Source organism: Lithobates pipiens, unplaced genomic scaffold (genome assembly GCF_037356315.1).
Source record: "Lithobates pipiens isolate NorthernLeopardFrog02 unplaced genomic scaffold, aLitPip1_a1.2 Scaffold_16, whole genome shotgun sequence".
In the NCBI taxonomy this organism is placed as follows: Eukaryota; Metazoa; Chordata; class Amphibia; order Anura; family Ranidae; genus Lithobates; species Lithobates pipiens.
The window spans coordinates 368,871,116-368,898,328 of record NW_027507748.1 but is presented as its reverse complement, the minus strand read 5'-3'; the positions used below and the strand labels follow the sequence as shown (position 1 = coordinate 368,898,328).

At 44.0% G+C, this 27,213-nt stretch overlaps 2 protein-coding genes across 3 annotated transcripts in view; one reads left to right on the top strand and one right to left on the bottom strand.

Annotated features, from left to right (window-relative positions):
• The window catches only part of RPS6KB1 (ribosomal protein S6 kinase B1), an 84,126-nt gene extending 66,755 nt beyond the window's left edge, over positions 1-17,371 (bottom strand). Inside the window, exons 1-2 of the mRNA XM_077482116.1 lie at positions 17,136-17,371; positions 5,982-6,028 (exon numbers count right to left, since the gene is read on the bottom strand). Of these exons, the coding sequence (XP_077338242.1) occupies positions 5,982-6,028; positions 17,136-17,267 (179 nt within the window). The 5' untranslated portion in view covers positions 17,268-17,371. The remainder of the gene's footprint in view (positions 1-5,981; positions 6,029-17,135) is intronic.
• A 405-nt stretch (positions 17,372-17,776) lies between these two features.
• The window catches only part of TUBD1 (tubulin delta 1), a 40,846-nt gene continuing 31,409 nt past the window's right edge, over positions 17,777-27,213 (top strand). For both annotated transcript variants that reach the window (XM_077482113.1, XM_077482112.1), the window contains exons 1-3: positions 17,777-17,922; positions 25,361-25,542; positions 25,623-25,770. In XM_077482113.1, coding sequence (XP_077338239.1) covers positions 25,374-25,542; positions 25,623-25,770 — 317 coding nt within the window. In that variant the 5' untranslated portion in view covers positions 17,777-17,922; positions 25,361-25,373. The remainder of the gene's footprint in view (positions 17,923-25,360; positions 25,543-25,622; positions 25,771-27,213) is intronic.

The following is a 27,213-nucleotide window of genomic DNA, read 5'->3' as shown; positions in this document are numbered from 1 at the left end:
AACATGTCACCACTTGTGGTAGAAATTGAGGATGCAAAACCACCTTATCCTTATGCATGATCAAATATGGCTCTTTACAAGACAGAGCCGCTAGTTCCGATACTCTTCTTGCAGAAGAAATGGCAACCAAAATAACCATTTTTCTTGTCAAAAGAACCAAGGGAATTTCCCATAAAGGCTCAAAAGGCCGATTCTGTAAAGCCAACAAGACCAAATTTAAATCTCAAGGATTTAAAAGGTGCCTTGATAGGGGGATTAATCCGTGTTACCCCCCGAATAAAACTAAGCACCAGAGAGTAATAAGCAAGAGGCCCTTGAAAAAACACTGACAAGGCTGAGATCTGGCCCTTGATAGTACTCAAGGCCAGCTTAGTTTCTAATCCCATTTGCAGAAAATCAAAGATCCTACCTATGACCTACTTCTTGGGGTGCCAACCCCTGGATCCATACCAAGAAACATACGCCTTCCAGATTCTATATTAAAATGATTCTGTAAGCCGGATTTCTGGCATTAACCAAACTAGACACTACTGAGGGAGATAACCCACGGTCTTTTAAAAAGTGGGTTTCAATAGCCAAACCGTTAAATTTAGTGTCCGTAAGGTAGGATGGAATACCGGACCTTGTGCAAGAAGGTCTGGCCATAATGGCAGAGTACAAGGGACTCCTACCGCCATCTTTATGATCTCCGCAAACCAAGATCTTCTGGACCACCAGAATCGCCTCCTTTCGTTCTTGCTTGATTCTGCAGAGAAGGCGCAGAAGTAGCAGAACTGGAAGAAACACATAGATCAGTGAAAACTGATCCCATGGGAAGACTAATGCGTCTGTTCCGCATGCTATCAGATCCCTCGCTTTCAACACAAAGTTGTCTACTTTGTTGTTGAATCTGGATGCGAACAAGTCCACGCCCGGAATACCCCATCTCTGACATATCCCTAGGAAAATGTCAGGGGTGAGGAGACCATTCCCCCTGGAAATAACTGTTGGTGGCTCAAGTAGTCTGCCTGCCAATTTTCTATTCCCAGAATGAAAATCGCCGATAGGCAAGGAATGTTGTTTTCTGCCCAAGCTAGAACATGATTCACCTCTTTTTGGGCTGCACGACTCGTGCCCCCCTGGTGATTGATGTACGCCACAGCCATGGCATTGTCGGATTGAATCCTGACAGGGCAATCAGGTAGCCTTAGCGTCCAGGACTTTAGGGCCAGACGTACTGACCGAATTTCTAGAATGTTGATGGCCAAGGTCCTTTCTGACTTGGACCATCTCCCCTGGACAGAATCTTCTTCCAGGATTGCTCCCTAGCCTAGAAGGCTGACATCCATTGCCACCACTTTCCAGGATACTGGCAGAAAGGATTTCCCTTTTGGAGGTTGCTGGTTATCAACCACCAATTTAGGCTCAGACGTACAATGGGGATAAGCGTATTGGGAAATCCAAAGCCTGAACCTTCTTGTTCCAGACCGAGAGGATGGTGTTTTTTGCAGCAGTCTTGAGTGAAACTCCGCGTAAGGGATGGCCTCGAAGGAGGCCACCATTTTCCCTAACAATCTCATGCACAGCAGAATGGAAGGATTTTCTTTGTTTTGACAAGTTGAATTTGTCCTATAATGGAACTGATTCTTGTCTGGGGTAAGAATATCTTCTCCTGTATGGTATCTATGACCAGCCCCAAGTAATGTAGTACTGTACTCTCCTTGATGGTTTTGAGGAGGATTTTTCTAGTTTGAGTATCCAACCCAGAGATTCCAGGTAGTTTACAGCTGTGACTAGACTTTGGTTTAGACCAGAGACAGAATGAGCTATTAAAAGTAGATTGTCTAAATAGGCTAGGACCGTTATGCCCTGAGCACTTAATCTGACTAAAGGAGGTGCCAGAATTTTTGGGAACACCAGCAATGCTGTGGCTAGACCGAATGGTAGGGCCACAAACTGAAAATTATGATTTTCTATCTCGAAGCGTAGAAATTTCTGGCGAGCCGGAAATATTGGCATGTGGAGATATGCATCCTTGATATCGATTGATGCCAAAAACTCCCCTCCTTGCAGGATGGAAACAACCAATCAGATTGATTCCATGAGAAAGGAACGGATATTTAAGTGCAGATTCAGATCTTTGAGATCTAGAATGGGTCTCACCTCTCCATTTGGTTTTGGAACCGTGAAAAGGTTTGAATAAAATCCTGTGCCCTGTCCCTCTAAGGGAACCTCTGATATCAGCTGGGATAAGAGATGATCCAGAGCTAGAAAGACTTTTTCTCTGGATCCCCGGGAACATTTGATCTTAGAAAACAAGGAGACGGAAACTCTCAGAGCTCTAGTTTGTAACCTAGAGAAACTGAGGAAGCCATCCATCTGCCTTGACATTGTTCCAGCCAGATCTTTGAAAATTGCAGTAGCCTTCCCCCACTCGAGCGAGCGGGGGCACTCCTTCATAAGGAGGCTTTAGCATTCTGCTTTGCAGGCTTTCTGCCCCAAGACCTCTTTTGACCCTGGTGCTGCCCTTGGGGTCTTCCCCATGAACCTGACGGTGGAGGCTGTAGAGACTGCCTGGAGGCCGATTCCCCTGGCACAGGTGCGGAAGACTGCTTAAAAGGAGAAATGTTTAAACTTTTTTACTGCTAAAAAGAGAGCTTTTCCCATTAGAGATCCTTTGAATGTATTTATCCAGATCGTCCCCAAATAGCTGTTCACCATGAAAGGGGAAACCGGCCAAGAGTTTTTTTTTTTTTTTTTTTTTTTTTTACACGGTGCTTTGGCTGACCAATCTTTCAGCCACAGAATTCTGAAAGAATGCACTAGTCCTAGCATAAGCCGTGAGGCTTGAATGATAAAATCTTTCATAGCATCTACTGTGAAACAGTGCGTCCGATACGCCAGCCCATTGCTAGGCCTGCTGATCAGGCAGTATCGCCACAAACTGTTCCTTAATGGACTGAGATACACCAATTGCTGCGCTACTGAACTTGCTAAAGACATTACTTTTAGAAAGAAGTTACAACTTTTTATTTGTTGGATCCTTTAACATTAGCGCATTATCCACCGGACATGTGAGACTCTTGTTCACTGAGGCGATTGCAGCACCAATTGCTTATAGAAATCCTCCTCTATAGGATAAAAGGTGTGGAAAAAATTTTGGGAGGATAATTTTGTTTATCCGGATGTTCTCATTCAGAATATATAAGCTTTTTAAGCCATGAATGAATAGGAAAGGCACCCGCAGATGGGGGAGGTTTTAGTGATCAAAACCAGAGGTGGGTTCATCAAGAGCCTGCAGGCAGCAAAAAGGTTGAACAAACCAATTTAGTAAGAGTGTACAAGCAACCTGTCCTGTGATGTTACTCCCTCCTCAGAAGAGGATATATATCAGTATCTTGTTGATCCCCTGCCCCTTGCACCCCAATAAGAGGGTCCTGAGCACTAGATGGGGATCTGCTATGTTTAGACCCACTATGGAGAGTGATCATAGCATCAATCTTTTACAAATTAGAAATGGTAGAAGAGAAAACCTCCTGTGTGATATAAATAGGACTGAAGTGTCCAGCGCAGCTGCAACAAGTCTCCCCTGATGGCTCAATCTGAGAGGAGGATGACATTCTTTTGGAAATGGATTTAGTTTGTTGTGAAACCATTGACCCTTTAGAACCCTTAGGAGTTCCTGGTCCCTCTTCCAGTCATAGCCTGAAAGCACAAAGCAGAGGCACTTAAAAAAAAAAAAAAAAAAAAAAAAAAAAAAAAAAAGAGTACACTGGTAGGTTATAGTCCGGCGCTATAAGCTGCTATGAATACCTAGCCTGGTAAAGTAATGTGTCAAAGGGAAATGCCTGTCACCAAACCTGAAGTAAGCCACCTCCTGCTCATGTTTCCCTCCATAGCCAGCAGCAGCCACACACATAGTGCTTTAAAAAACTCCCTCCACGTGCAAACCCCCCCCCCCCCCGTTTTCATAAGAAAGCATTTTACCATGCAAGCGGCGGATTTCAGGCGCCCAGCAAACAGCTGACATGGAACAAAAAAAAAAAAGAAAAACAAAAAAAGAATGCTTTCGGTATAGAATTCCCCCGAAGGGGTTAATTTCAACATGGGGGACGCAGGAGGAGAGACCAGTCCCCCCCCCCCCCCCCTTCTTATCGGAGGATCTGCCTGCTTTTTGCCAGAGGAGAAGAAAATGATGGCTCCTGACACAGCGCTGTTTCCAGCATAAGGCAGTGAGTGCTCAATACAGCCCCCAGTGGTGACACATAGGCATGACAACATTATAGACTTAAAAGGAGAAATGCATAAGAAAACCAAAGATATTTCTTAGAAATCTCCACTTACCTTACTTACGCAGGGTTATCTGAACTAAATCCAATCTTCACCCTTCACGGTAGGCTCTGAAACCTTCAGGAACTGGGGAACCTAGAGGTTACTCACAATCCTGGACCTGCAACAGTACCCTGCCAGTAAAAACTCTATGGCCTTACCACCAAAAAGTACTGGATACGTCATAGTATGCATAGTAGTCCATTTTGCTTTGCCTTTGCAGGGAATGAAAGAGGAAGTAAACCCACCAGGGTTTACTTCCTCTTTAACACGATCAAGAACGTTGAGGGACTACTGGCTTTGTGGGCTGGCCATCCCAACCAGAATCAGCAGGAAGATCAAGGGACCCTGGATTAAAGTAGGCATTAATTTGTGTAATCCCTTCTCCTACAGAAACAATCATGGGACTTTTTGTCTCCAGTGGGGGTGGGTGGTGGTAAGAGATTTTTTAATTTTTACCTGCCTGGTGTTGGGGTTAAATCAGTAGCAGTAATTGAATTATGATACACACAAGATCAGTAATGACAGGTCAAAATATCCACAAGTTCAATATGAGGTAGGCTCTGCAAACACAATATTCTCAAATGCCTACAATGATAACATTGCCTTTGCCATCTTGGTCCACCTTTCCAGACCTTCAATGGACACCAGACGTGACGTGCCAACTGTCATTTTGGAGGTGTCCCGGGGAGATAGGCACATGGACACAATATTCTCAAACACCTAGAATGCAACCATCGCCATCTTGGTCCACCTTTCTGGACCATCAATGGGCGCCACAAGTGACGTCACAACCGCCATTTTGGAGGAGTCCTGGGGGGAGAAGCGCATGGACTTTTCTCTCCCCGGGAAGACAGCAGAGGACTTAGGCAGGAAGCCCCATTAATGCGGCTAGGTGAAAGACCCGGGCATGCCGAATTTGCCGATACCCGCCAAACAGAGAAGTGTGGGAACATAAATTGCACTGTGGAGTATCTCACTGTTGGATAGCTGGATCTAAGCAGACACTCCTCAGGAACAACAAGGGACCCAAGAGGATCTTCTGGGGTTGATTCATCCTCTCCTGGTGGAACGAGGTCCAGGTAAAAAAAACTTTCAAAGGGAAATAACTTTCACAGGAAACCAGAAAACCTCAAGGCATACTCACAGGTATCCCAGGAGAAAAGAGAAAGATAGCAAGTAACTACAATCACCCACTTAGGAAAAAAGTAAACACAGCAATGTGCTCACCTGTAGGGTCAGAAACAATAAAATGTGGATGGGGGGGGGGGGGGCTTTTTAACGGTTTCTGCATTGTGTTTCCTGTAGTGGGCGGAGCCAGTATCTCACATAGCCATCCTGGAGACTGCTTTGGAAAAGTAGGCTTTAATTTGTGACTGGCTTGTGGTCTGGCCATCCCAACCAGAATCAGCAGGAAGATTAAGGGGCCCTGGATTAAAGTAGGTATCATTTTTGTTATCCCATCCTCTACACAAAGCACTAGGCTTTTTGTCTGCTTGGGGGGTGCAAGACATTTTGTAAATTCTTTTTACCTGCCTGGAGTTGAGCTTTAATCAGTATTAACAATCATACAAACAAAATCAGTAATAAAACAGGGGAAAAGATCCACAACTTCAATAACAGGCAGGCTCTGCAAACATTCTGTTTTAATGCAATTATAAATGAAAACTTACAGTTCAAATGATATGTTTCCATGGTCCATAAATTCACTTATGATGCCCTGAAGAAAAAAAAAGAAAAACAATAAAATACTACACTGCAAAAAAACTCAGAATTTGATTACAACAGCCAACATAATCATTTTCCCCTACAGGAGACTAACATCAAGCAACTTTCAAAAAAAAAAAAACTAGGCCGAGAAAGCCTTTGGTAAGTATGTGAAAGTGGATCTTGCAAAAGAGTTCTATTTACAGAAGTCCTCACTGGACTAAACCCATAGTAATCTGGCACTTTTTAGAAAGTGACTATTCCTGGAGTACAGCTAGTTAATAGTGAATCACTGACGGTGAAAACAAGTTTTCAAATGGGGTCTAATAGTGTGCGTGTTCCTCTGTGGCACCACAAAGTACACAGGTGAATTGGCAAACTTGCCCAATATTTACATTTAAAGGTTTCTACACTTCTTTCTATATAATAAAAGTACATTTTATTAAATTACTAATTTATAATAAAACACTAATATGAAAATGGTGCTTAATAGGTTTAATTATTTTCCACACCTCAAATAGATCACTGTAATTAAAAAGGGACCGAAGTCTTGTATACATGATCGGATTGTTGGCAAACAAAGCGCCAGACTTGTCTGAAGGATGTGTTCCAAGAACTTGTCTTGCATACAAAACGGTACACAATTTTTGGCCAATAAACACAAACGTAGTGACGTACTATGTGGAATTTCAGCTCGAGCGCCACCCTTTGGGCAACTTCTGCTAATGTCGGGTTTGCCGAGCATTGATTCCGAACATGCACGTTTGTACTTTGGACTTATGTGACAAACTTGTGTACACACGATAGAAAAATCTGACAACAGACTGTTGTCTGCCAAAAATTTACTAGCCTGTCATCCAACATTTGTTGGCGGAAAGCTGGACAACAACTGTCTGATGGAGCGTACCAACGGTCAGTCTGTCATCACACAATTTCCTGCTGAAAATCTGATCGTGTGTACGATGCTTGAGTCATCAAGAAAACACAGGGGCTGCCAATGCTGGCCTTGTCTGACAAACTAGAACTAAAGTCTCAATTTTAAATACTGCAAGAAGACAGGCAATTTATTGCAGTTCTGCAATAAAATAAACCTGATGGCAGTCTTCTTTAGAATGTACACTGACCTGTGCAAGTGTAGCCAAGTTTAAAGAGGAAGTAAACCCTGATGGGTTTACTTCCTCTTTTTTTCCCTGCAAAGGTAAAGCATAATGGACTACTATGCATCGCATAGTAGCTCATTATGTGTCACTTACCTGACACAGGAGCCAGCGAAGTCGCCGCTGATCCCTGTAGTCCGCCGCATCCATCTTGCTGGTGGCGTCTCGCAGCTCCGACCAATGACAGCGGCGAAGCCGTCACTCCCGCGCATGCGCACGGGAGTCGCGTCTCGCAGCTCCGACGCTGCCATTCGGCGAAGCCGCGATGACGTCACTCCCGCGCATGCGCACGGGAGTCGACAAATTAGGCAAATCCATTCTTGGATTTGCCGCATTTAGTGCGCCTGCGCGCCGCTGTCTACGGCGCATGCGCCGTAGACAGCGGTGCCCATTTTCGGGCAAATATCTCCTAAACCATATAGGTTTAGGAGATATTGCGTGGACCTACAGGTAAGCCTTAATCTAGGCTTACCTGTAGGTCAAAGTAGTTTGAAGGGGTTTACTTCCTCTTTAAATTCCAGCACAGCATTCAGTTTTGGCCAATGAAGATGTCCGCAGCCCAGCACCCGGGAAGTTTATGCTAACTGGCAAAGGACGAGTACTCCTACTCCGCTATTGTGTTCCGACAGTGGGAAGACTTCCCCCACCATCAGAATACACTGAGCAGTGCTGTCAGCTATAGCTGGTGACACCGATGTACAATAGTAGAAACACTGTCCCCCCCCCATACATGGATCAAAATTCGCCCAGTTCCTGCTGAACAGGCTGAATTTCAATCCTTTTATGGCTGGCTTAAAACTACCGCAGGCAATTTTCAGTTTAATGTCATTAACTGATAAAAACCTACCACTGCCTCTAAAACTAATCTTAAACAAAATTGGCTGAACAGAATTTTAGGTATGTATAAAGCACAGTAATAATATATTAGCAGTCAATACTGCAGACATAATGTTTAGCGGAGCATCAATTGATGTACTTTTTTATATGCAAAATTACTTCAACAGATGAAGTTTCTATCCAGAAATAATCAGGTCTTCAAATTCTACTACAAACTGTATAGTACTTTGGAAAGTTACTAAAGGATCGCTAGGCTGTTATATTTAAAGCGGTAGTAAACCCGCAATTTTTTATTTTATTTTTTTAAACCTGCAAAGCAAAATGCATAATGAGCTAGTATGCACCGCATACTAGCTCATTATGAAATACTTACCTTAGAACGAGGCCCCGACATCTGGCCCGATCCACGCCGAGGGAGCCGACATGCTCCCTCGGCGTCTCTTCCGGGTATCGCGGCTCCGGCGCTGTGAGTGGCCGGAGCCGCGATATCGTCACTCCCGCGCATGCGCGCGGGAGATTTCAGTCCGGCCGCACGAGCGCTGCCGGATTTTCACGGAGAACCCCCTTGTGCGCATGCGCCGCTGCAGTCAGCCGCGCATACCGAGGGGAATATCTCCTAAACCGTACAGGTTTAGGAGATATTATTTTTACCTACAGGTAAGCCTTATTATAGGCTTTCCTGTAGGTAAAAGTTAAAAAATTGACCATACTACCACTTTAAACATCAAGGTGCCATGGTACCAGACCAGCTATACCTGCTTATGTATTAAAACTTTTTGGAAACAGAATTGAAAGAATTCATGTAAAACAGCCTTTAGGAACAGAAGAAATCAAGGCTGGACAAAATGAGAAACCTGATATCTTTACAACACTATCAAAGGAGATACAGCAGTAGGCCCCCTTCACATAGGTCCACCTGTTATTTTTTCAGGTGGACTGGATCAGAAGGGACATGGAGCCCTATAGACAGGCAGGTCTAAATGGACTTGTGTCCTTTTATGCCCATCTACCACTGGGTCCATCCAGGTCTAGTAAAAGGACCAACTGAAAATAACTTTTCAGTTTATGCAGACAGATCAGAGGTAGCCTAATGTAAACAAAGACAGCCGAGTCCATTAACACCTGACAGGGGGTCCACCCAGTAGAAACTGAAACTAACGGCACAGATGTGACATCCATCCCACATGGTTCCGACTCTGCTCCATGTGAAAGAAGCCTTATGGTGGTCATACACTAGATGATAAAATCGTTTGAAAAACTCATTTAAACAGTTTGTTAGTTTATCGTCCAGTTAATGAGCACATACTGAAAAATCGGTTGTAACGTTTTTGAGCCGCAAAGGAAAAGTTTGGAAAACTTCGGGCGAATGGACGATAAATTGAAAGGTAATGTGTTTCTCGCCTGAACATTGTGCACTAGCCGTATGTGACAAAACACAAAACAGATTAATTTATGTCAGTTGAACGATTTATCAATCTAATTTCGGTCATTACATGACAGCAAAATAGTTCTCTCACGACCATGTAGAGTTTGGCTTAGAATAAAAAGATCACGATTCTCGCAGCGTAAAATCTTTCACATTATACAAAAAAAAAAAAAAAAAAAGGGCTAACTTTACTGGTTAGTGTTATTATTATTTTTTTTTTAATTCATTAAAGTAATTTTTTCCACAAAAAAAAAAATTGCATTTGAAAGACCGCTGCGCAAATACAGTGTGACATAAAAAATTGCAACAACCACCATTTTATTCTCTAGGGTGTCTACTATAAAAAAAAAGTATGTGTCTAATATTATATATATATATATATATATATATATATATATATATATATATATATATATTGTGCGGGGGTTCTAAGTAATTTTCTAGCAAAAAAAAAAAAGATTTTAACTTGAAACTAACAAATGTCAGAAAAAGGTTTAGTGTTTAAGTGGTTAAACTTTTTTCACTTACACACAAAGTCTTTGACAAATTGTTACAATGTTTATACTTAAATTCAACAGATTAAGAATGTTTTGATTCTTGGGAGATTGCCCAGTCTTTTCTCTTCCTTTCTTTTGAGGCTGTGGCTTCAGAAGAGCAGAAAGAATTCCTTTCTTTGCATAGAAAGAATTGTGAAACACTTTAGTCAAGATCGCGATAACGATTCTTGACGATTAATTGTGCAGCTCTACGACCATGTGTTTGTTTTTTCGAAAACTCGTTCATACGATTTCGACAGGTGTATGGCTATCATTAACCGGTTCCCGACCGACACAGGCCAATGTATATCAGCAGAATGGCATGGCTGGGCAAATGGGCGTACTTGTACGTCCTTTTAAATTTGAATGGGCTCATACTGATTAACCACTTGACCTCCAGAAAATTTACCCCCCCCTTCATGACGAGGCCATTTTTGCAATACGGCACTGAAAATTTTTAACTCACAATTGCGCGTTCATGCAACGCAGTACGCACATTAAATTGATGTATTTTTTCCCCCCATAGAGCTTTCTTTTGGTGGTATTTGATCACCACTGCATTTATTTTTTGCACTATAAAAAAAAAGGCTATAAAAACATATCCAAATAAAAAAAAATGTAAAAATAAAAATGTCTTAATAAATTTAGTCCACTATGTATTCTGCTACATATTTTTGGTAATAAAAATCCCAATAAGATTATATGGATTGGTTTGCACAAAAGTTATAGCTTCTACAAACTATTTATATATATATATTTTATACCAGTAATGGCAGAGATCCGCGACTTATAGCGATATTGCCACAGATAACACTGATGCTTTTGCAGGAACCAGGGAGACTAATACAGTGATCAGTGCTAAAATGATGCAGTCATTGTACTGACACTGGTCAGGAAGGGGTTAAACATCTTGGGCAATCAAATGGTTTACTGTGTGCCTGTCCAGTTATTGATGTATTGTATGTGCTAGTTTTAATAAAGGGAAGAGATGGATTTTTATTTGGAGGGACACAAAAAATGTATCTCTTCCCCGCCAGAACAGAGATCTCCTTACCAAGTCTCTACCTGACGATAAGTGGGTGTGGAAGTGCGATTCTGCACAGGAGAGCCGCCCTGTAAAAGTACATCTGCTATGGGGCGGTCAGTAAGTGGTTATTCAGCAATTCTAATTAAAACTTTTCCTTAGGTTTTTAGAATAGCAACAATAACTATGAAAACCATAAAAGACCGGCACCGCTCCAAGTCTGCAATGGCGTGACTGACGATGAATCTATATTGGGGGACATTATTTTTTTATTTTTAATAAAGGAATTGTCAAAAACCGTATGTTTTCATTTCTTTTTGACACCATACTCATTCTTATGGGTGGGGGGGGATTTTGTTAAATAAAGTGGACTACCAAATTCTGATAAGCCCCCTGCCCACAGACTCCCACAACCACTGCCCAGGGTTGTGGGCAAGAGGCCATTGTCCCCATCCACATCGGGACATGGTTCTTTGGGGTGGGGCTGCCAGGCTGCATGCCCAGCTAAGGGTCTGTTATAGATTTTGGGGGGCATCCCACGCCATTTTTAAAATAAAAATTGGGGGTAGGGGTTCCCCTCCAAATCCATACTAGACCCAAAGTGCCTGGTGTGGATTTTTGGGGGGAGCCACGCCATTTTGTTCCCAATTTTTCTATTTGGCTGTCGGCAGGGAACATTTGGCTGTCCCACTGACAACTCATCCATTGTTAAGGACACAGCGGCCGAACTCCTGGCCCGCGCCTTAGCAACCAGCTATACGCAGTGTGTTTAACCACTTGCTGACCAGGCCTTTTTCTGACATTTGTTGCTTACAAGTTAAAATCTGTAATTTTTTCCTAGAAAATTACTTTGAATACCAGGGTTATGGCATCTAGCTGCAGCCATATCCCTGGTATTCAAAGTAGAACTATAGGCAAAACTTTTTTTCTTTCAATAATAATGGTAAACAGGACAAATAGAAAGGATGAATCTCCTTACCAGGGTCATACACAGCAATAAAAACTGACAGGTGTTCTAATCCCTCTGCACTCAAAAAAAAATTGCCTTTATTTATACTTTAACTGTAATGACATAAAAAAAATTGCAAAATGCATTAAAGCTGCATGCAAAATACAGGTTTAAAAATGCAAAACACGTCTGAAAGCTGCATCAAAGCATCAACCGCACAGATATGAATTTAGACTCAAAGCATCTTGTTGGAAAATTTCTGGCTGAACAGCACCTGCATCCAATCAGATGGAAGCTGTCAAAACAATAGCCCTATCAGCAATGTTAGCAGGGATGGAGATACCTGCGATTTCTTTTGTTCAGCTTGTTTTTTATGCTCTGAACTGTCAACATGAAATGAACACAACAGCTGTACTATTGACCCTGTTTATTCCAGATAAATCTGAAGTTAAAGCGGTTCTCCGCCCTAAAGTGGAAGTTCCGCTCATCTGATCCCTCCCCCCTCTGGTGCCACAATCGTCACCTTTCAGGGGGGTGCAGTTACCTGGATAATCCAGGTATCTGCAACCACTTCCGGGATAGACCACCGCAGATGCCCCCCCCCCCCCCGTTGTGTTCTGGGAAACACACAGTTCCCAGGACACAGCGGGGACCAGCAGAGACGCGCAGCGCAAATCGCGCAGTAGGGAACCGGGCAGCGAAGCCGCAACGCTTCACTTCCCAATTCCCTGACAAAGGATGGCAACGGGGGCAGCAGAGAGACGAGCGATCACTCGTCATCTGCCGCCGACATCGCTGGACCCATGGAACAGGCAAGTATCAATTTATTAAAAGTCAGCAGCTGCAATATTTGTAGCTGCTGGCTTTTAATATTTTTTTTTTTTTTTTTTTAAGGTGCAGAACCGCTTTAAGGCAAGACAGTTTTTACGTTGATCCAACTTACGTGCTGTACATATGGGAGCTGGTAGCAGTGGCTACCACAGTGATATCCAGTAGCTTCCAGGTCCCTTGCCGAGTGGCTGCCCTGCTGTCTTTTGAATACAGAAGATCACTTGCTTGGAATGGGCACCATTCAGAAAACACTTTGCCATTTCTCAATGAATTCAAGGTATTCTGAGTGGACGAGGTGGACATCATGACATTAGTTCCCCACTTTTGTATCTTTGTACTCTGAAATATTTTCAAACTGTTGGAAAAGAAAATGTTCTCCAAGTGAAGCCTGTGCTGAGCAAGCGACTTCCTGTGTTCAAAATGCAGCAGGGCAGTCACTCAGCACAGGGCATGGAAATGACTGGAGTAGCGAAAGTCTACTACTGCGATTTCCAGTTTCCATGGGGATACCACAGGAATGGCACATACATTCTTCCACTGGTCCAAGCTGGGTAATGCAATTATGTAAAAATTGCCCTACCTAAAAAAAATTCAGCTTTAGTCCTCATGCACACAGGGCGTTAGAAAAACTTAGCTGCAAAGCCACTACCAACAGCAGGAAAAAGGCTTAAAAAATTGGCTTTTAGCAGCTTTTTGCATTTAGTCGCGCTAGCTTTTAGCGGCGCTTCTTTGCCTCTACACAAAATCAATGCGTCCCTTTGAGAGCCCATTGATTTGACTAGAAGTACACATCCAAGTCCGATCATGATCTGACTTGTGCTCTAAGGATCTTGAAGGGGAACCCCTTACCATGATGAAAAATAAAAATAAACCGGCGTGGAGTTCCCCCAAGTTGATGGGGACAAGGGCCTCTTCCCCACAACCCTGGGTGGTGGTTGTGGGAGTCTGCGGACAGGGGGCTTACCGGAATCTGGAAGCCGCCTTAAATGAGGGGGGTCCCCAGATGCTGGCTCCCCACCATATGTGAATAAGGGGTACATTGTTAAAAAAAAAAAAAAAGCTGTCAAAAACAAAAACTAGTAGACAGGTTTTTGACATATTCCATTATTAAAGCAGCTCCAACGTGTCTTCTCTCAACACTAGCTCCTACTGTTGTGTTAGGTCTGGTGTGCATGATGGAGCGGTGATGTCACAAGGGGGCAGGGTCTCAGGATGACATCACTGGATGGCCATATCCCATGGCTATTTAAGGGACAGCACACACCAGACCTAACAACAGTGGGGAGCTAGCGTCAGGAGAAGACAGAGGAAGAAGGAAAAGGAAACAGCAGAAGAACCAGCGGAAGACCTGTCCTGGAGTCCCGCGATGTCGGTATCGCAGCTGATGTTTCCATCAGCTGTCAGGTGCTGCCGCCGCCATTGCGGGTAAGGGTACCCAGCAGTGTAGCCTTACGGCTTCCCGCCAGTAACCCTACTGCGCATGCGCGAGGCCCCGCTCCCCTCTCCTACTGGCCCGGCAACAGGTGCCAATTGTGGCACTGGAGGGGGAAAGGAAACAAATGAGCAGAAGGTCCACTTTTGGGTGGAACTCCGCTTTAAGCTGCGTTTTGCAGCCTCAGATGTTTTTACAGCAACGCCGGTCCTGGGGGTTTTTTTTAAGCTTGAAAACGCCTATGCCACCTACAACTCCTAAAAGCCTGGGTGTGCATGAGACCATAGAATATGGAGAGGTGGTTTTAAGCTGCAAAATAAAATAAAAGTCTGACACTGGTAAAAGCAGCTGTAAAAACACCCTGTGACTTAACTATAAGTAGGCCTAGAATAAAGCTTATCTATAGGTAGTGGAAATGTCTCCTAAACGTGCGCCTTTTAGGAGATATTTCACTTATATAGTGTGCCAATGATGTAATCGGTGCATGTGCTGTGAAGAAACAGACCTCTGTGCCGTTTCTTTACCAGAGTGTGTCGTTACTGACGGCTCACGCATTCACCGGAGGGACGAAGATGGAAGCGGTCTGCACAGGGGACAGTGATGGATTCGTTTGCAGGTGTCACATAATGGGCTAGTATGCAATGCATACCAGCCCATTATGCTTATAATTTGCAGACTTTGCAGGGAGCACAAGAGGAAGTAAAACCCATTGGGGTTTTCACAAAATTTACGGTCTTTTTTTTTTTATTTATAGCACAAAAAATAAACCCACTAGTGATTAAATACCACCAAAAGAAAAAGGATGCAAGTTTCATATGGGTACAGTGTACCCAGAGTAATTGTCATTCAAACTGTGAGAGCGCTGAAAATTGGTCTGGGCAGGAAGGGGGTGTAAGCGCATTGTATTGAGGTGGTTAAGGGGGCCCGTGACCCAAAAAATAAAAAATAAATTAAGAACTACTGCGCTACACAGTCAAAGGCAGATGTAAAGGGGATTGTAATGTGTATTGGGAGCCCAAGGCTCTGTTCACATCTGTGCGTTCTGGGAATGCACTAAAAACACGTTGCCTTTACAGTACCATTGTTAATGACACCCTAAACATGGCAAGCAGACACGTTTTGCTGCATACAAAAACGTGCAACACACAGGAAGAAGCGTACAATCAGGAAGGAAGCATAAAACTCCATGAGCTACTTCGCCATCCCTGTTGTAAACCCTTACAATCCACGTATGTGTACAGGTAAACCTATAAGGCTTACCCTGTAGCTACCCCGGATATCTCCTAAACTTGCACCATTTAGGACAGTCATTCTCAACTCCTGTCCTCAGAGCCCACTAACAGGCCAGGTTTGAATTATTACTGAAATACATCCAAGGTGATATCATTTGCTGTTCAGTGATTGCAGTAATCTAGTCTGCATCTCCCCAAAGTAATACCTAAAATCCAGCCTGTTAGTGGGTCCTGAGGACAGGACCAGAACCACTGGGTTAGGAGATATCCCCCGTATCTGCATGTGCCATCATCGACACATGCACACTGAAGCAATAGCACGTTTACGGCAGCTCCTGTGCGCATGTGACATCATCGCGGCTTTGGCTAATCACAGCACCAGAGCCTACGATACCCGAAAGTAACTCCAGGAGTGATGTCGCTGGCCAGAGCAGTGTGTGGGGGATCATTGCGGAGGGCTTCAATCTAAGGTGAGTATTTCATAAAAAACGCATGCATACTAGCTCATTATGCCTTTGTTTGCAGTTTTTTTTGTGGGTTTACAGCCACTTTTTTTTTTTTGCACAGTGCAGCTCCGATCCTCTCCGGCACTCCTGCTCCTTGAGCTGGATCACATGGTACTGCAGTACCATGCGCTCCTGTGCAGGTACGTGCACTGCATTTGTGATCTGTATTTGGGGTAAGATTAGGAATACACTGACACTCACAGCAGATTGTAACCTAGTGTGTTTTGAACATGTTTCCGGTGTTCTATCGAATAGTGCCCCCCCCCCCTTTGAAAAATGGCTCTGATGGGTCTGCGCATGCGCAGTACAGAATGTCACTCCAGCCGATATGTTGATCAGCTGGCAGCACCTGAACATGGCGCATGCACAGACCGTCCGTGGCATTATCTGATGCTATGCAAAGAGCGGAGGTATAACGTAATTGTAAGATTAAGCCCCGCTACTGCAGAGCATGTTTTGTGTGTTGCAGGGCGGCTTCTGTGTGTTGAACAGGTTTTGCCTTGTCTAAATCCGTATTGTAACACACACAAAACCCGCCGTTCACACTGAAGCCGCCCTGCGACACACACAAAACATGCCCCGCAGTAGCGGGGCATAATCAAACAATGATGTTCTCCCTCCGCATCGGATAATGCCACGAATGATCTGTGCATGTGCTAAGTTCAGGTCCTGTCAGCTGATCAACATATCAGCTGGAGTGTCGTTCCGTACGGCACATGCGCAGATCCATGAGGCATTTTTTCCAGCGGGGGGCACTATTCAAAAGAACACCAGACATGCAGGTTTCTCGCACAGTGTTGCAGTGTAAACGCTCAACACATTACAATCTGACCAAAGACAATGTAGTGCAAGAACTTGCTTGCCTGGATCCAGCTTGACTGGTTAGACACTGATAGGAGATAGCTTTGGCATATCTTTTAATGGCTGTAGAAAGATTGTATGGTCGGATTGTAGCGTGTATGGTGACCGTCCCACTTCCTGCAGCAGACCCGCACACAGCCCTACACCGTACTTCCATCCTAAGCGATAAACTTGTGTAACTAGTACAGAGGGGACGTACATTTGCTGACGTTCCTCATTACGGCCCCGAAGCAAACCCCACGAAGACAATGTGTAAGTACCCAGTACTCACTGCTCCCCTCCCCCTCCTGGCTCAAGGCCTGTTTCCCTTTCTATAGGCCCCTACTCACCCCGTCCTCCAACTCGTCATCCGAAATGACGTCCTCTGGCTGGTCCAGGTCTATGTCAAACACGCCCGCCATGGCCTCGGACGTTCTCGGTTTCCCCCCACCGCGATACGGTGCTCCGTTTCCCCGCCTCATGGAGTCCTACACACGGGCCGCCATCACCGGACGTTGTAACGCGGCGGCGCCTCCGCACGTCGCTACTTCCCAGGTCCTCTGCGTACACGTTCCCTTCACAGGACGCGCGTGCACGGATCAGGGAAGGCCACGATAGAGAGGCGATGGAGGCAGATGAAGCGCATGCGCAGCTTACGGACTTCCACGCTAACTTTACTAGCTGTTCTCACAAGAAGAGCGACACCGTGTGGCAATTCCACCGCTGGAATACCTCGTAAGCACAAGGTGGCGCCTAGCGAATTCACATTTTCCCAAATATTACAAATAAAACGGTGCGGCGGAACAGGTGAATACAGAGCAGTTCTCCTGTTGCGTTTAGCGTTACATTTCAAATAGTAAGGACTAAAATTTCTATAGCAAGTATACTTTATTGTGTCATTTCGTGCTGCGTTGGCTCCACCAAAATGGCACCTGGAAATGGAGACATACACGGAGACAAAGCTTCCCCCTAGTGCTGAGTATGGGGGGCGGGCCGTTTAAACGTCTGTTCTCCGAAGCAGGAAGTACTAGGTGTTTTTACTTATGAGAGGTTGGGGAAAGAGAAGAATACACATCTGAGGGATCTCATTATTGGAGGGTCGGACGTCATGACTGTTTTATTCATCTGGGGGCACTGGTGAGGAAACAAGGGAGGCTTTTGTTTTAAGTAGAATTAAAGGCAAAACATTGTATTTTTATGTTGTATGGAAGGGTTAGAACTCCCATAGCTCATAACTGTCACTGATTTGGAGCAATGTCCCTAATTTCTTCTCATTTGTCCCTTATTTTGGTCTGATCTATATAGAGGTCTATAAAATGCACTTTTTGTCTTTCAAAAAGTGTTTCCCAGTGCTAAACCTTTCATCCAATTTCTAAATTGCTGCATTTGTACATTTTAAAAGCCAATATAAAAGGAATAGTAGTGATAAAATAAAGTCCTTGTGGATTTAATTAACTTTTTTTTTTGGGTCAATTCTCTTTTAAGTGGGTGTGACAGGGGGCGTGTCCTATGCATCCACATGTTTTGCTAGTACCCTGTTTCCCCCAACAATAAGACCTAGCGTGATTGTCGGTGATGGCTGCAATATAAGCCCTACCATGTTTCTCAGAAAATAAGCCCTACCCTGAAAATAAGACCCACAATGACTTTAGGGCTTATTTGGGGGTAGGGCTTATATTGCAGCCATCACTGACAATCACGCTAGGTCTTATTTCCGGGGGAAACAGAGTAGGTGTCCCTCATTCCCATCTCAAAATGTTGGGAGGTATGAACTCTTGCCAGGTGGTGCCATTTGTGTCCCATGGAGGAGATTTCACTTCCTGCCTTGTAGTCTAAACAAATAGTGAGAGAAGGATCTGGGCATGGCACATGAGACAGAGGACTGGCATAAATGGAGCATGCCAATCAATAAAGGCATTTTAAATGTTGCTTTGATTGAAGCTGGATATAAAGTGGTGTTTGGTCCCAGAGCGCCTCTCTGAAATGTATCTAGGCTCCTCGGGCTCCTGTTTCAGGGGTTATGGCCAGATAGGTACCTTCCAGCACGGTTGGTGGACCTGCCCTAAAGTTTGGCTCTTTTTGAATGGGGGTGCACTCCTTTTTATATTTACATTCACGATGGTTAATATCATGAAAGATGTAAGCATCACCCAATATAAAGCGGAGTTCCACCCTAAGGAAAAAAATATATAAAAATTGCATAAAAATCAGGGAAAAAAAATGTTTTACTTACCAGAAATGGCTGTTGCTAGGCAGATTGTCCTAATCTGCCACTTCCTACTCCACAGTGATCTTCATTCTTCTCGTTTGCCTTCTGGGGAATGGGGTGTGCTGTGTTCTGGGAACTGTGTGGCCAGTTGGCCATTCACAAAGCGCTGTGCGACTCGCACATGTGCAGTAGGAAACGGGCAGTGAAGCCACAAGGCTCCACTGCCTGTTTCCCTTAGTTCGAATGGTAGCCCTTTTTTTCAGCTGGACCTCCTCTTTAATATACCAGTGGGCAATGTCCCACGACACACACGACACATGCAACCACACACACACACACACACACACACACACACACACACACACACACACACACACACACACACACACACACACACACACCTTAACCAAACTGAATACCAGGCACTAGGGGTGCACTGAATGGGTTTTTTGGTGCCAAAAATTAAAAATGCACTAGGCTGAAAACCGATACCAGAAATGACCGCTACCGAAACCTATTTAAAAAAATATTTTTATACAGGAGATAGTCGGAGACTGGGGTCATGGTACAGGAGATCAGTGCAGCCATCCAGTGTCCTCATTGCAGCCAGCCTGTGCAGTGGAAGAGAAAGGAGAGCCGCCACCTGGTTGATTAGAGCGCCGGGAACATCGCAGCTTTCATTTCAATAGCTGTGTGTTCCCTGCTGCATGTCATCACATACAGCCCTCCTCTTTGTCCGGGCACTTTGATAGACAGATCACCTGTCCAATCCTGGGACGAGTGATCTGTCTGTCAAAGTTCCTCGGTCGGAGGGGGGGCCTTGTATGTGACGGCGCATGGCGGGAACACAGCTATTGAAATGAAAGCTGCAATGTTCCCAGTGCTCTAGTCAAGCAGCCGGCGGCTCTCCTCTCTCTTCTGCGTTATAGGACACCCCCATGATGGGTGGCACCAGGGCCTTCCCTATTTTCGGCTCCATTATCGGCTGTTTTTCTCAAATTGCCCGAAAAGGCAATTTTCAGCCGATATGCTTCGGCGGCCGAAATTTCGGTGCATCCCTGCTGGCGGGCACTTTCATCCCTTTCCTTCCCAGACCAATTTTCAGCTTTCCGTGCTCTCGCACTTTGAGCCTAGGTTCACATATGTGCGTTGTATGCATCGCACCCCCCCCCCCGCAGGCAGTTCACACTACCCTCTGCAAACCGCTGCGGGTCTTAATACAATGTTAATGACACCTGCAGATCGGTTCACAGATCGCAGCGCGAACTGTGAACTCGCACAGGAATCGGATCACATGGGTGAGAACATCCAATGCGATCCATGCAGTATTTTTCTGCAAATCCAATGCGAGTTCAGCCATACAACTGTATGGCTAAACTCGCATTGCACAGACCAAATGCGATCGGTAACGCAGTTATGCTACACTGTACCCAAATAAAATTTTTATCATTTTGTTCACACAAATAGAGCTTTCTTTTGGTGGTATTTGTTCACTACAGGATTTCTTATTTTTTGCGATATAAGCAAAAATTTAAATAAAAAAATATATATATATTTTCAGTTTTTAAAAGAAATCCAATAAAATCAAATTTCTTCATAAATTTAAGCTAGAATGTATTCTGCTACATGTCTATGGTAACGGGTACATCATACTCCTACCCGCTCACCAAAAAAGTGTCAAAAGGTAATAAAAACAAACCGTTTTTGACAAATCTTTTATTAAAAGACTTCACCGACGGTGAATTAATTTCCCTTTTTATTAATTTTGTTTTCTTTTTTTTGGGGGGGGGGGGGGTTGCGGCAGGTGGCGTGATTGACTGTATTTATATCGTAGGACACTATTGTTGTTTGTTTTTTTTTTTTTAATAAAAGAATTGTCAAAAATAGTCTGTTTTTATCACCTTGTGACGCTTTTTGGTGAATAGGTACCCAATAGTCATTCACATGGGGTGGGATCTGGGGGCTTCCAGATTCCGATCAGACCCCCACAACCAGCGGTGGGGATGAGGTCCTTTTCCCCATAAAATGAGCACAAGGTGCTTTGGGGGTGGGGGCTTACCCCCACCCAAACACCCACCCCCCTATGTTGAGGGTATGTGGCCTGGTATGGTTCAGGAGGAGGAGGGAGACCTGGTATGGATTCTGGGGGTGACCCCACACCATATTTTTATTTTTCCATAGTTTTTAATTGTCCTGCTTTTTTTTTTTTTTTTTTTTTTTTAACAATTAGCTGCAAGTAGGGAAGCAGCGGCCGGTTTCCTGCAGCTATTTTGTAATAAAAAAAATAAATAAAAAAAATAAAAAGGCCTGAAGGCCCCCTGACCCCAAGGCTGTTTTTTGACAAATACTACCAGAAAGACTCTGGTGGTGATTTTCGCATGCCTTTTAACGCTCTGGTCCATTTGTGAATTGGACTTGGGAGCTTTTTTTTTTTTTTTTTCAGAAAATATCACATAATCGTTTTTTTTTTCTTTTGTGAATCGGACTTAGTTTACCGCATGCAATTATTTATGCAAATTAGTAACATGATACTTTTATCGCATGCGGTAAACGTTAGTGAATTGACCCCTTATGAGCGAAGTCCAGCGAAGTGCATGACACCTCCTGGGCTTAGCTCTGTTATTTATATCTGATAGCTGTCTTCTGGGAGTACTATAAAGCTATCGCTGTAGTTCCAGGAGAGCGACACTGATCCTTCTAAACTATGCATTTTGAACAGGAGAGTCGTTACAGTTGTATGTCTGCCCCTCCCCTTTACAGGAGCCTTGGAAGTAGTTGAAAAACATTCACAAAATGCAAAGGCTTCTCTGAATGGGCAAGAGGAGGGGTGTGGCAGGCATTGCTGCTCTGTGTGTCTTTCTCTTCCCTCACAGCCCCAAGTATCTCAAGTGTAATTCCCGGCAGAGCAATAAAACCTGTCTGATATAAATAATAGAGAAGGCACATTTTGAAAAAGGAGGCTACACCTTCAAGACCTGTTATGTGATCAGGCACATTGCATACTCCACTCCCCAGATTCCTGTTACCATACATAGATTATCCCGACCGTCTTCCCTTTCTGATCTCGGCACAATTCGCTTGATGGCAGCCGGTTAAGGTGGTAGTGGGGGTCGTGTTCCCATGTCTCTGCCTCTCTAGGTTTTCATGCTTCATCGGATCATCTGTAAGCATGGACGGCAGGTGGTGACAGTTTTTCACTGAGTCCAACAGTGACAGGTAGATCTTACACTGAACATTAGTGTTTCCTGCTGAACACTCAGATGAAGCTGTTCCAGAGATGGGCTGCCATATCCTTAGTGGTTGTAGAAGACATTTTGTTTCCTTTTAACCTTGTAGGATCAATCCTGTGTGTGTTTGTGTGTGTTTTACTCCAATAAAAAGTTATTGAGCTAGGCTGCACTTCTATTTCTTTTGTGTTTTAGATACAGTTTGTTTGGAAGCCCTTGTTGGACAGTTCAAGGAATAGCTGCATACATCTTGACACATCCTTATTGTTTCCTGTTTGGAGTCTATGCTGTACACTACCTCAATGCGCACCATGAATATATTGGAATTCAAAATGTCATACATCCCAGGAGTCTTCACAGGCATTTCTTTTTTTTCTTTCAACTGGAGGAAGGTTTTCTCAGCTAAGCACACTTTCCTGCCTACATATCTGAGCTAAGGGCGGATGGATTTTAGGCAGTAAATGCTACATGAATCATCTGCCCTTACTCAAGATGGCTACAGTTAGAAATGCCAGGGAGTTTCGAAGTAATTACCTAACTAAAAGCATGGGGACATGGCTTGATGGGTGACTTTGCTTTGAATATTAAAAATAATGAAACCATGTATTTACTGTAGCTTGTGGGGCTCAGTTCCACTTTAAGAGAACCTTACCTAGACTTTAAGGGCAATTTTCAAATGCCATTACTTCTGTGGGCAATATTCCTCTAGCATTTGACGGTTGTCAGGGGTGGCTGTTAGTTTAAAGGGGTGCCTGGTGGATGATGATAGAGCTTTCCTCATTTCTAGGCTGGAGGACATCCATCTGACTTGCTGCAGCTGTTTTAATGCGGAATGTGAGATGCTCGCAGTATGCTTTGGGACCCATTTACACTATTGTGTTGCAGTAAAACTTGTTACGTGCTTTTTTTATTTTTTTTTATTTTGAATGACACCCTGAAACTTTAAGGCAACTCTGTTTCAGGCAGTGCGATGCAGGTGCATTACATTTAAAGCTAGTTGGCATGCCAATTTTCAGGTCATCTTGGTGCATGAGCTAATGAATAGGTGAACGTAGCCTTTAATGCAAAACAAGGTCTTATGCCCCATACACGCAATCAGAAATTCCGTCAGAAAAAACTTGGATGGTTTTTCCGAGGGAATTCCGCTCAAGCTTGCCCTGCATACACGCAGTCACGCAAAAGTTCTCTGAACTTTTGACCATCAAGAACGCGGTGACGTACCACACTACGACGAGCCGAGAAAAGTTCAATGCTTCTGAGCATGCGTCAAATCGTTTCCGAGCATGCATGATTTTTTTGCATATAGACAAACTCATTTTTGGATAGGAACTTTTTTTGACCGAAGAATAGAGAATCTGCTCTCAATCTTTTGCTGGCTGGACTTCTGCCAGCAAAAGTCCGATGGAGCATACACACGGTCGGAATTTCTGACCAAAAGCTCTCATCAGACTTTTGCTGGCAGAATTTCTGATTGTGTGTGTGTGTGTGTGTGTGTGTGTGTGTGTGTGTGTGTGTATGGGGCATTATACACACAAAATATGGTCTAGTGCAGGGTTCACAAAATGCCGGACCTCTGTACAAACCTGTACAGAGTGACAGTCCTGTCGGGACCGAGGCCATGCCACTAATCAACCTGGGTGTTCTCTCTATTGGTTCTTCTGCCTGCCCCTCACTATTATCTTCACAGAGGGCAGGGGCGAGGTGGTGCTGCATATCAGGACAGAAGGCGGGAGTCTTTTCATATGAACAAGCCACTCCTTGAAGACGTCACACAGCGAAGCGTACATAGGGTGAAGCGAGGACACAGATGACATTGAGTATGCCGGTTTACACTCAGTCTATGGTCTGTCTGGAGGGGAATGGCCAGTAAAGCTGAGTGTGTGTGTGTATTTTTTTTTTTCTTTTTTTTTCCCTAGTGCCAGGTAGGTGCTTTTTACATGTGAGAGAAATACATTTATTTTTAAATAAAGCCCGTTATACAGTTTTATGCTATGGGTGCTTCCTTCCTTCTCTTTGTTTTCCGCATTGAATGCTGTGATCTTTGAGATGGGAGCCTGACCAAAAACCTGTGAGGAGAAGGGAGTTGCAGTCAATGATCGCTGGGATTGTTTGCTGGTTTATATTCTTACCAGCATATTCATCTGGTGAGTCCATATTACTGAGAGTGGTGAAGGATTCACACATTGGTGGAGCACTTGAGAGCTTTCATACAGAGGAGTTTGGACTTCATATTACAAGTTTGAAATAATCATTTTTGGAACAAATTATTTTTTTTGCTTCATATTGCTTATATATATATATTTTTTTTTGGAAATTTCTATTTATTATATAAGCACTTTAGCGATATTTTTGCACTATTTGATACGTTAGCACTTTATTCATAGTTTGCACAAAGTTTGTTAGGTAGAATTTTGTGTATGCATTGTTATATATTTTCAATGAGTATTAACACTGAGGAGATTGGGGTGCGAACCAGCACTACTCTTACCACATTACAAAAGAAAATATTGCCAACTGGACCCCCGTGAATTTTAATTTTAAGACCCCCTGGCCTAGTGTAAAATCCAGGCGTTTCCTTGCCTGGGAAGCCAAAGGTGGTACGTACAGCCAGCCATAGAAGTCAGTGGCTGTACTCTGGTATACACCAATGCTTTCATACACCAGCGTGCACGTATGACATACTCGTAGAAACGCAGAATGTCAAGGACATGCATACCTGCATGTCATTCACTTCTCCCAAATCCCAAAACTGGGATTTTGCATCTCAAATAGTCTGTATGAATGAGGCCCAGTGCAAGTGCATTATGCACCACAAATGTAAATGGGCCCTTAGGCCTCATGGACACTGGGTGTTTAGCCCCTGTGCATGAGATCCCAGCATTTTGGTGCAGGCAGAAGGTACAAGCACACCATTGATCCCCAATGCTAGCAGCCACTAAAACTCTGGCGTTTATTTACTAAAGCTGGCAAGTGCAGCAAAAATCTAAAATTCTGCATAGAAACCAATGAGCTTCCAGGTTTTATTGCCAAAGTGTGTGTGTGTGTGTGTGTGTGTGTGTGTGTGTGTGTGTGTGTGATGTACTAACCTTGTTTTTCATTTCATGTTTGTTTTCCTTTTTGTTTCACTTTTCTGCTGCAGATAAGTGAAAGATATGGCATTTATTACACTGCAATTAGGTCAGTGTGGAAACCAAATTGGTTATGAATTGTTTGACGTCATCTGCAATGATTTCTGTAGCAATGGACTGTGCTCCAAGAAAGAAAATGACTATTACCAGACCGTTTCCAAGGATAGATTCTTTGAAGAAACTGAATCTGGAGGTATGTTTTCCATTTTATGGATTTTTAATGCTATTAAACTTCTTGCTTTTACAACACCTCCATTTTGATTTGTATTGCAGAACTTGTAAGTCGAGCAGTTCTTCTTGACATGGAGCCCAAAGTCATTACTCAGACTTTAGCATTGGCAGCCCGGTCTGGTAAATGGTCATATGATGACAAATCACAGTTTTCCCAGAAACAAGGATCTGGGAACAACTGGGCTCACGGGTATGGTAAATTTCATGTAATGTCTTTTCCAATTCATGCTGTACATGACCACCACAAATAAAGCTGAATTCCAGTCAGCTTATTTAACCAACAATGTATTGGGGTGCCCTAATGAAGCATTTGACAAGAATATCAGTGAACATAAGCTCTAAGGCTTGATTCACATCTATGCATGTTGCTTTTTTCAACGTTTTTCGTTGCTTGCTGCGTTTTTACTGCGATTTTGCAGCTTTTTTCCCCCCACTGTATATAATCGGGCTGAAAGAACTAATCGATTATGAAAATAGTTGGCAACCATTTTCATCGATTAATCAGCCAGCCGATTAGTTGGCCTGCATAGAGAATGCACTATTTGTTTTACATATCAGGAAATACAGTGCAGCACACATACTGAGATGTAAGTGCCTGAGAACTTGTGAATGTGTGAGGAGCAATGCCTCATGGAGCATGTAGTCCTGGGCAGGAAGTGAGTGGGTCTAAAGGTAGAAGTTTCACCTTGCTATAGGGCAGTGATGGCGAACCCATGGCACGCGTGCCGCTGCCGGCACGCTGAGCCGTCTCTGTGGGCACGCCGTGACAATTACACTGTCATCGTTAGTCCGCTCCCGTGAACTACATTTCCCACAGTCCTCTTGGGATAGCGGTGACGTGTCCGAGTGGGCATGGTGCATGCTCCGAACGCTGAAGCCACGCCCCCCGTTCTCAAACATCTGACACACCTGTTGACGTGCCTGCGTGGGAAATCTGACATACGGACACCACCGGAGCGACTGGAGCCTGACCCCGCACTGATTTCAACAACTCAAATGTGAGTGTTATAACCAATTGCCGACCGGGCCATAGGCAAAAGATGGCTTATTCTGGTAGAGCGTCCATGGACGCCCTCCCAGAATCTTTCTCCCGCGCGCCCTACAGTGCGAGGGGAGAGGGGAAGAGGGAGTGAGATGCAATGCTATGCCCATACCCTGCCCATACTCTGCAGTACCCTGCCCATACTCTGCAGTACCCTGCCAATACTATGCAATACTCTGCAGTACCCTGCCAATACTATGCAATACTCTGCAGTACTCTGCCAATACTATGCAATACTCTGCAGTACCCTGCCCTTACTCTGCAGTACCCTGCCCTTACTCTGCCAATACTATGCAATGCTCTGCAGTGCTCTGCCAATACTATGCAGTACTCTGCCAATACTATACAATACTCAGCAGTACCCTGCCCATACTATGCAATACTCTGCAGTACCCTGCCCATACTATGACAATACTATGCAATACTCTGTAATACTCTGCCCATACTCTGCAATACCCTGCCCATACTATGCAATACTCTACAGTACTCTGCCCATACTATGCAATACTCTGCAGTACTCTGCCCATAAACTGAATAAAGCCTTTTTTAACTAACTTACTACTCTTAGAGCGGCACTGCTCTATCTAAAAA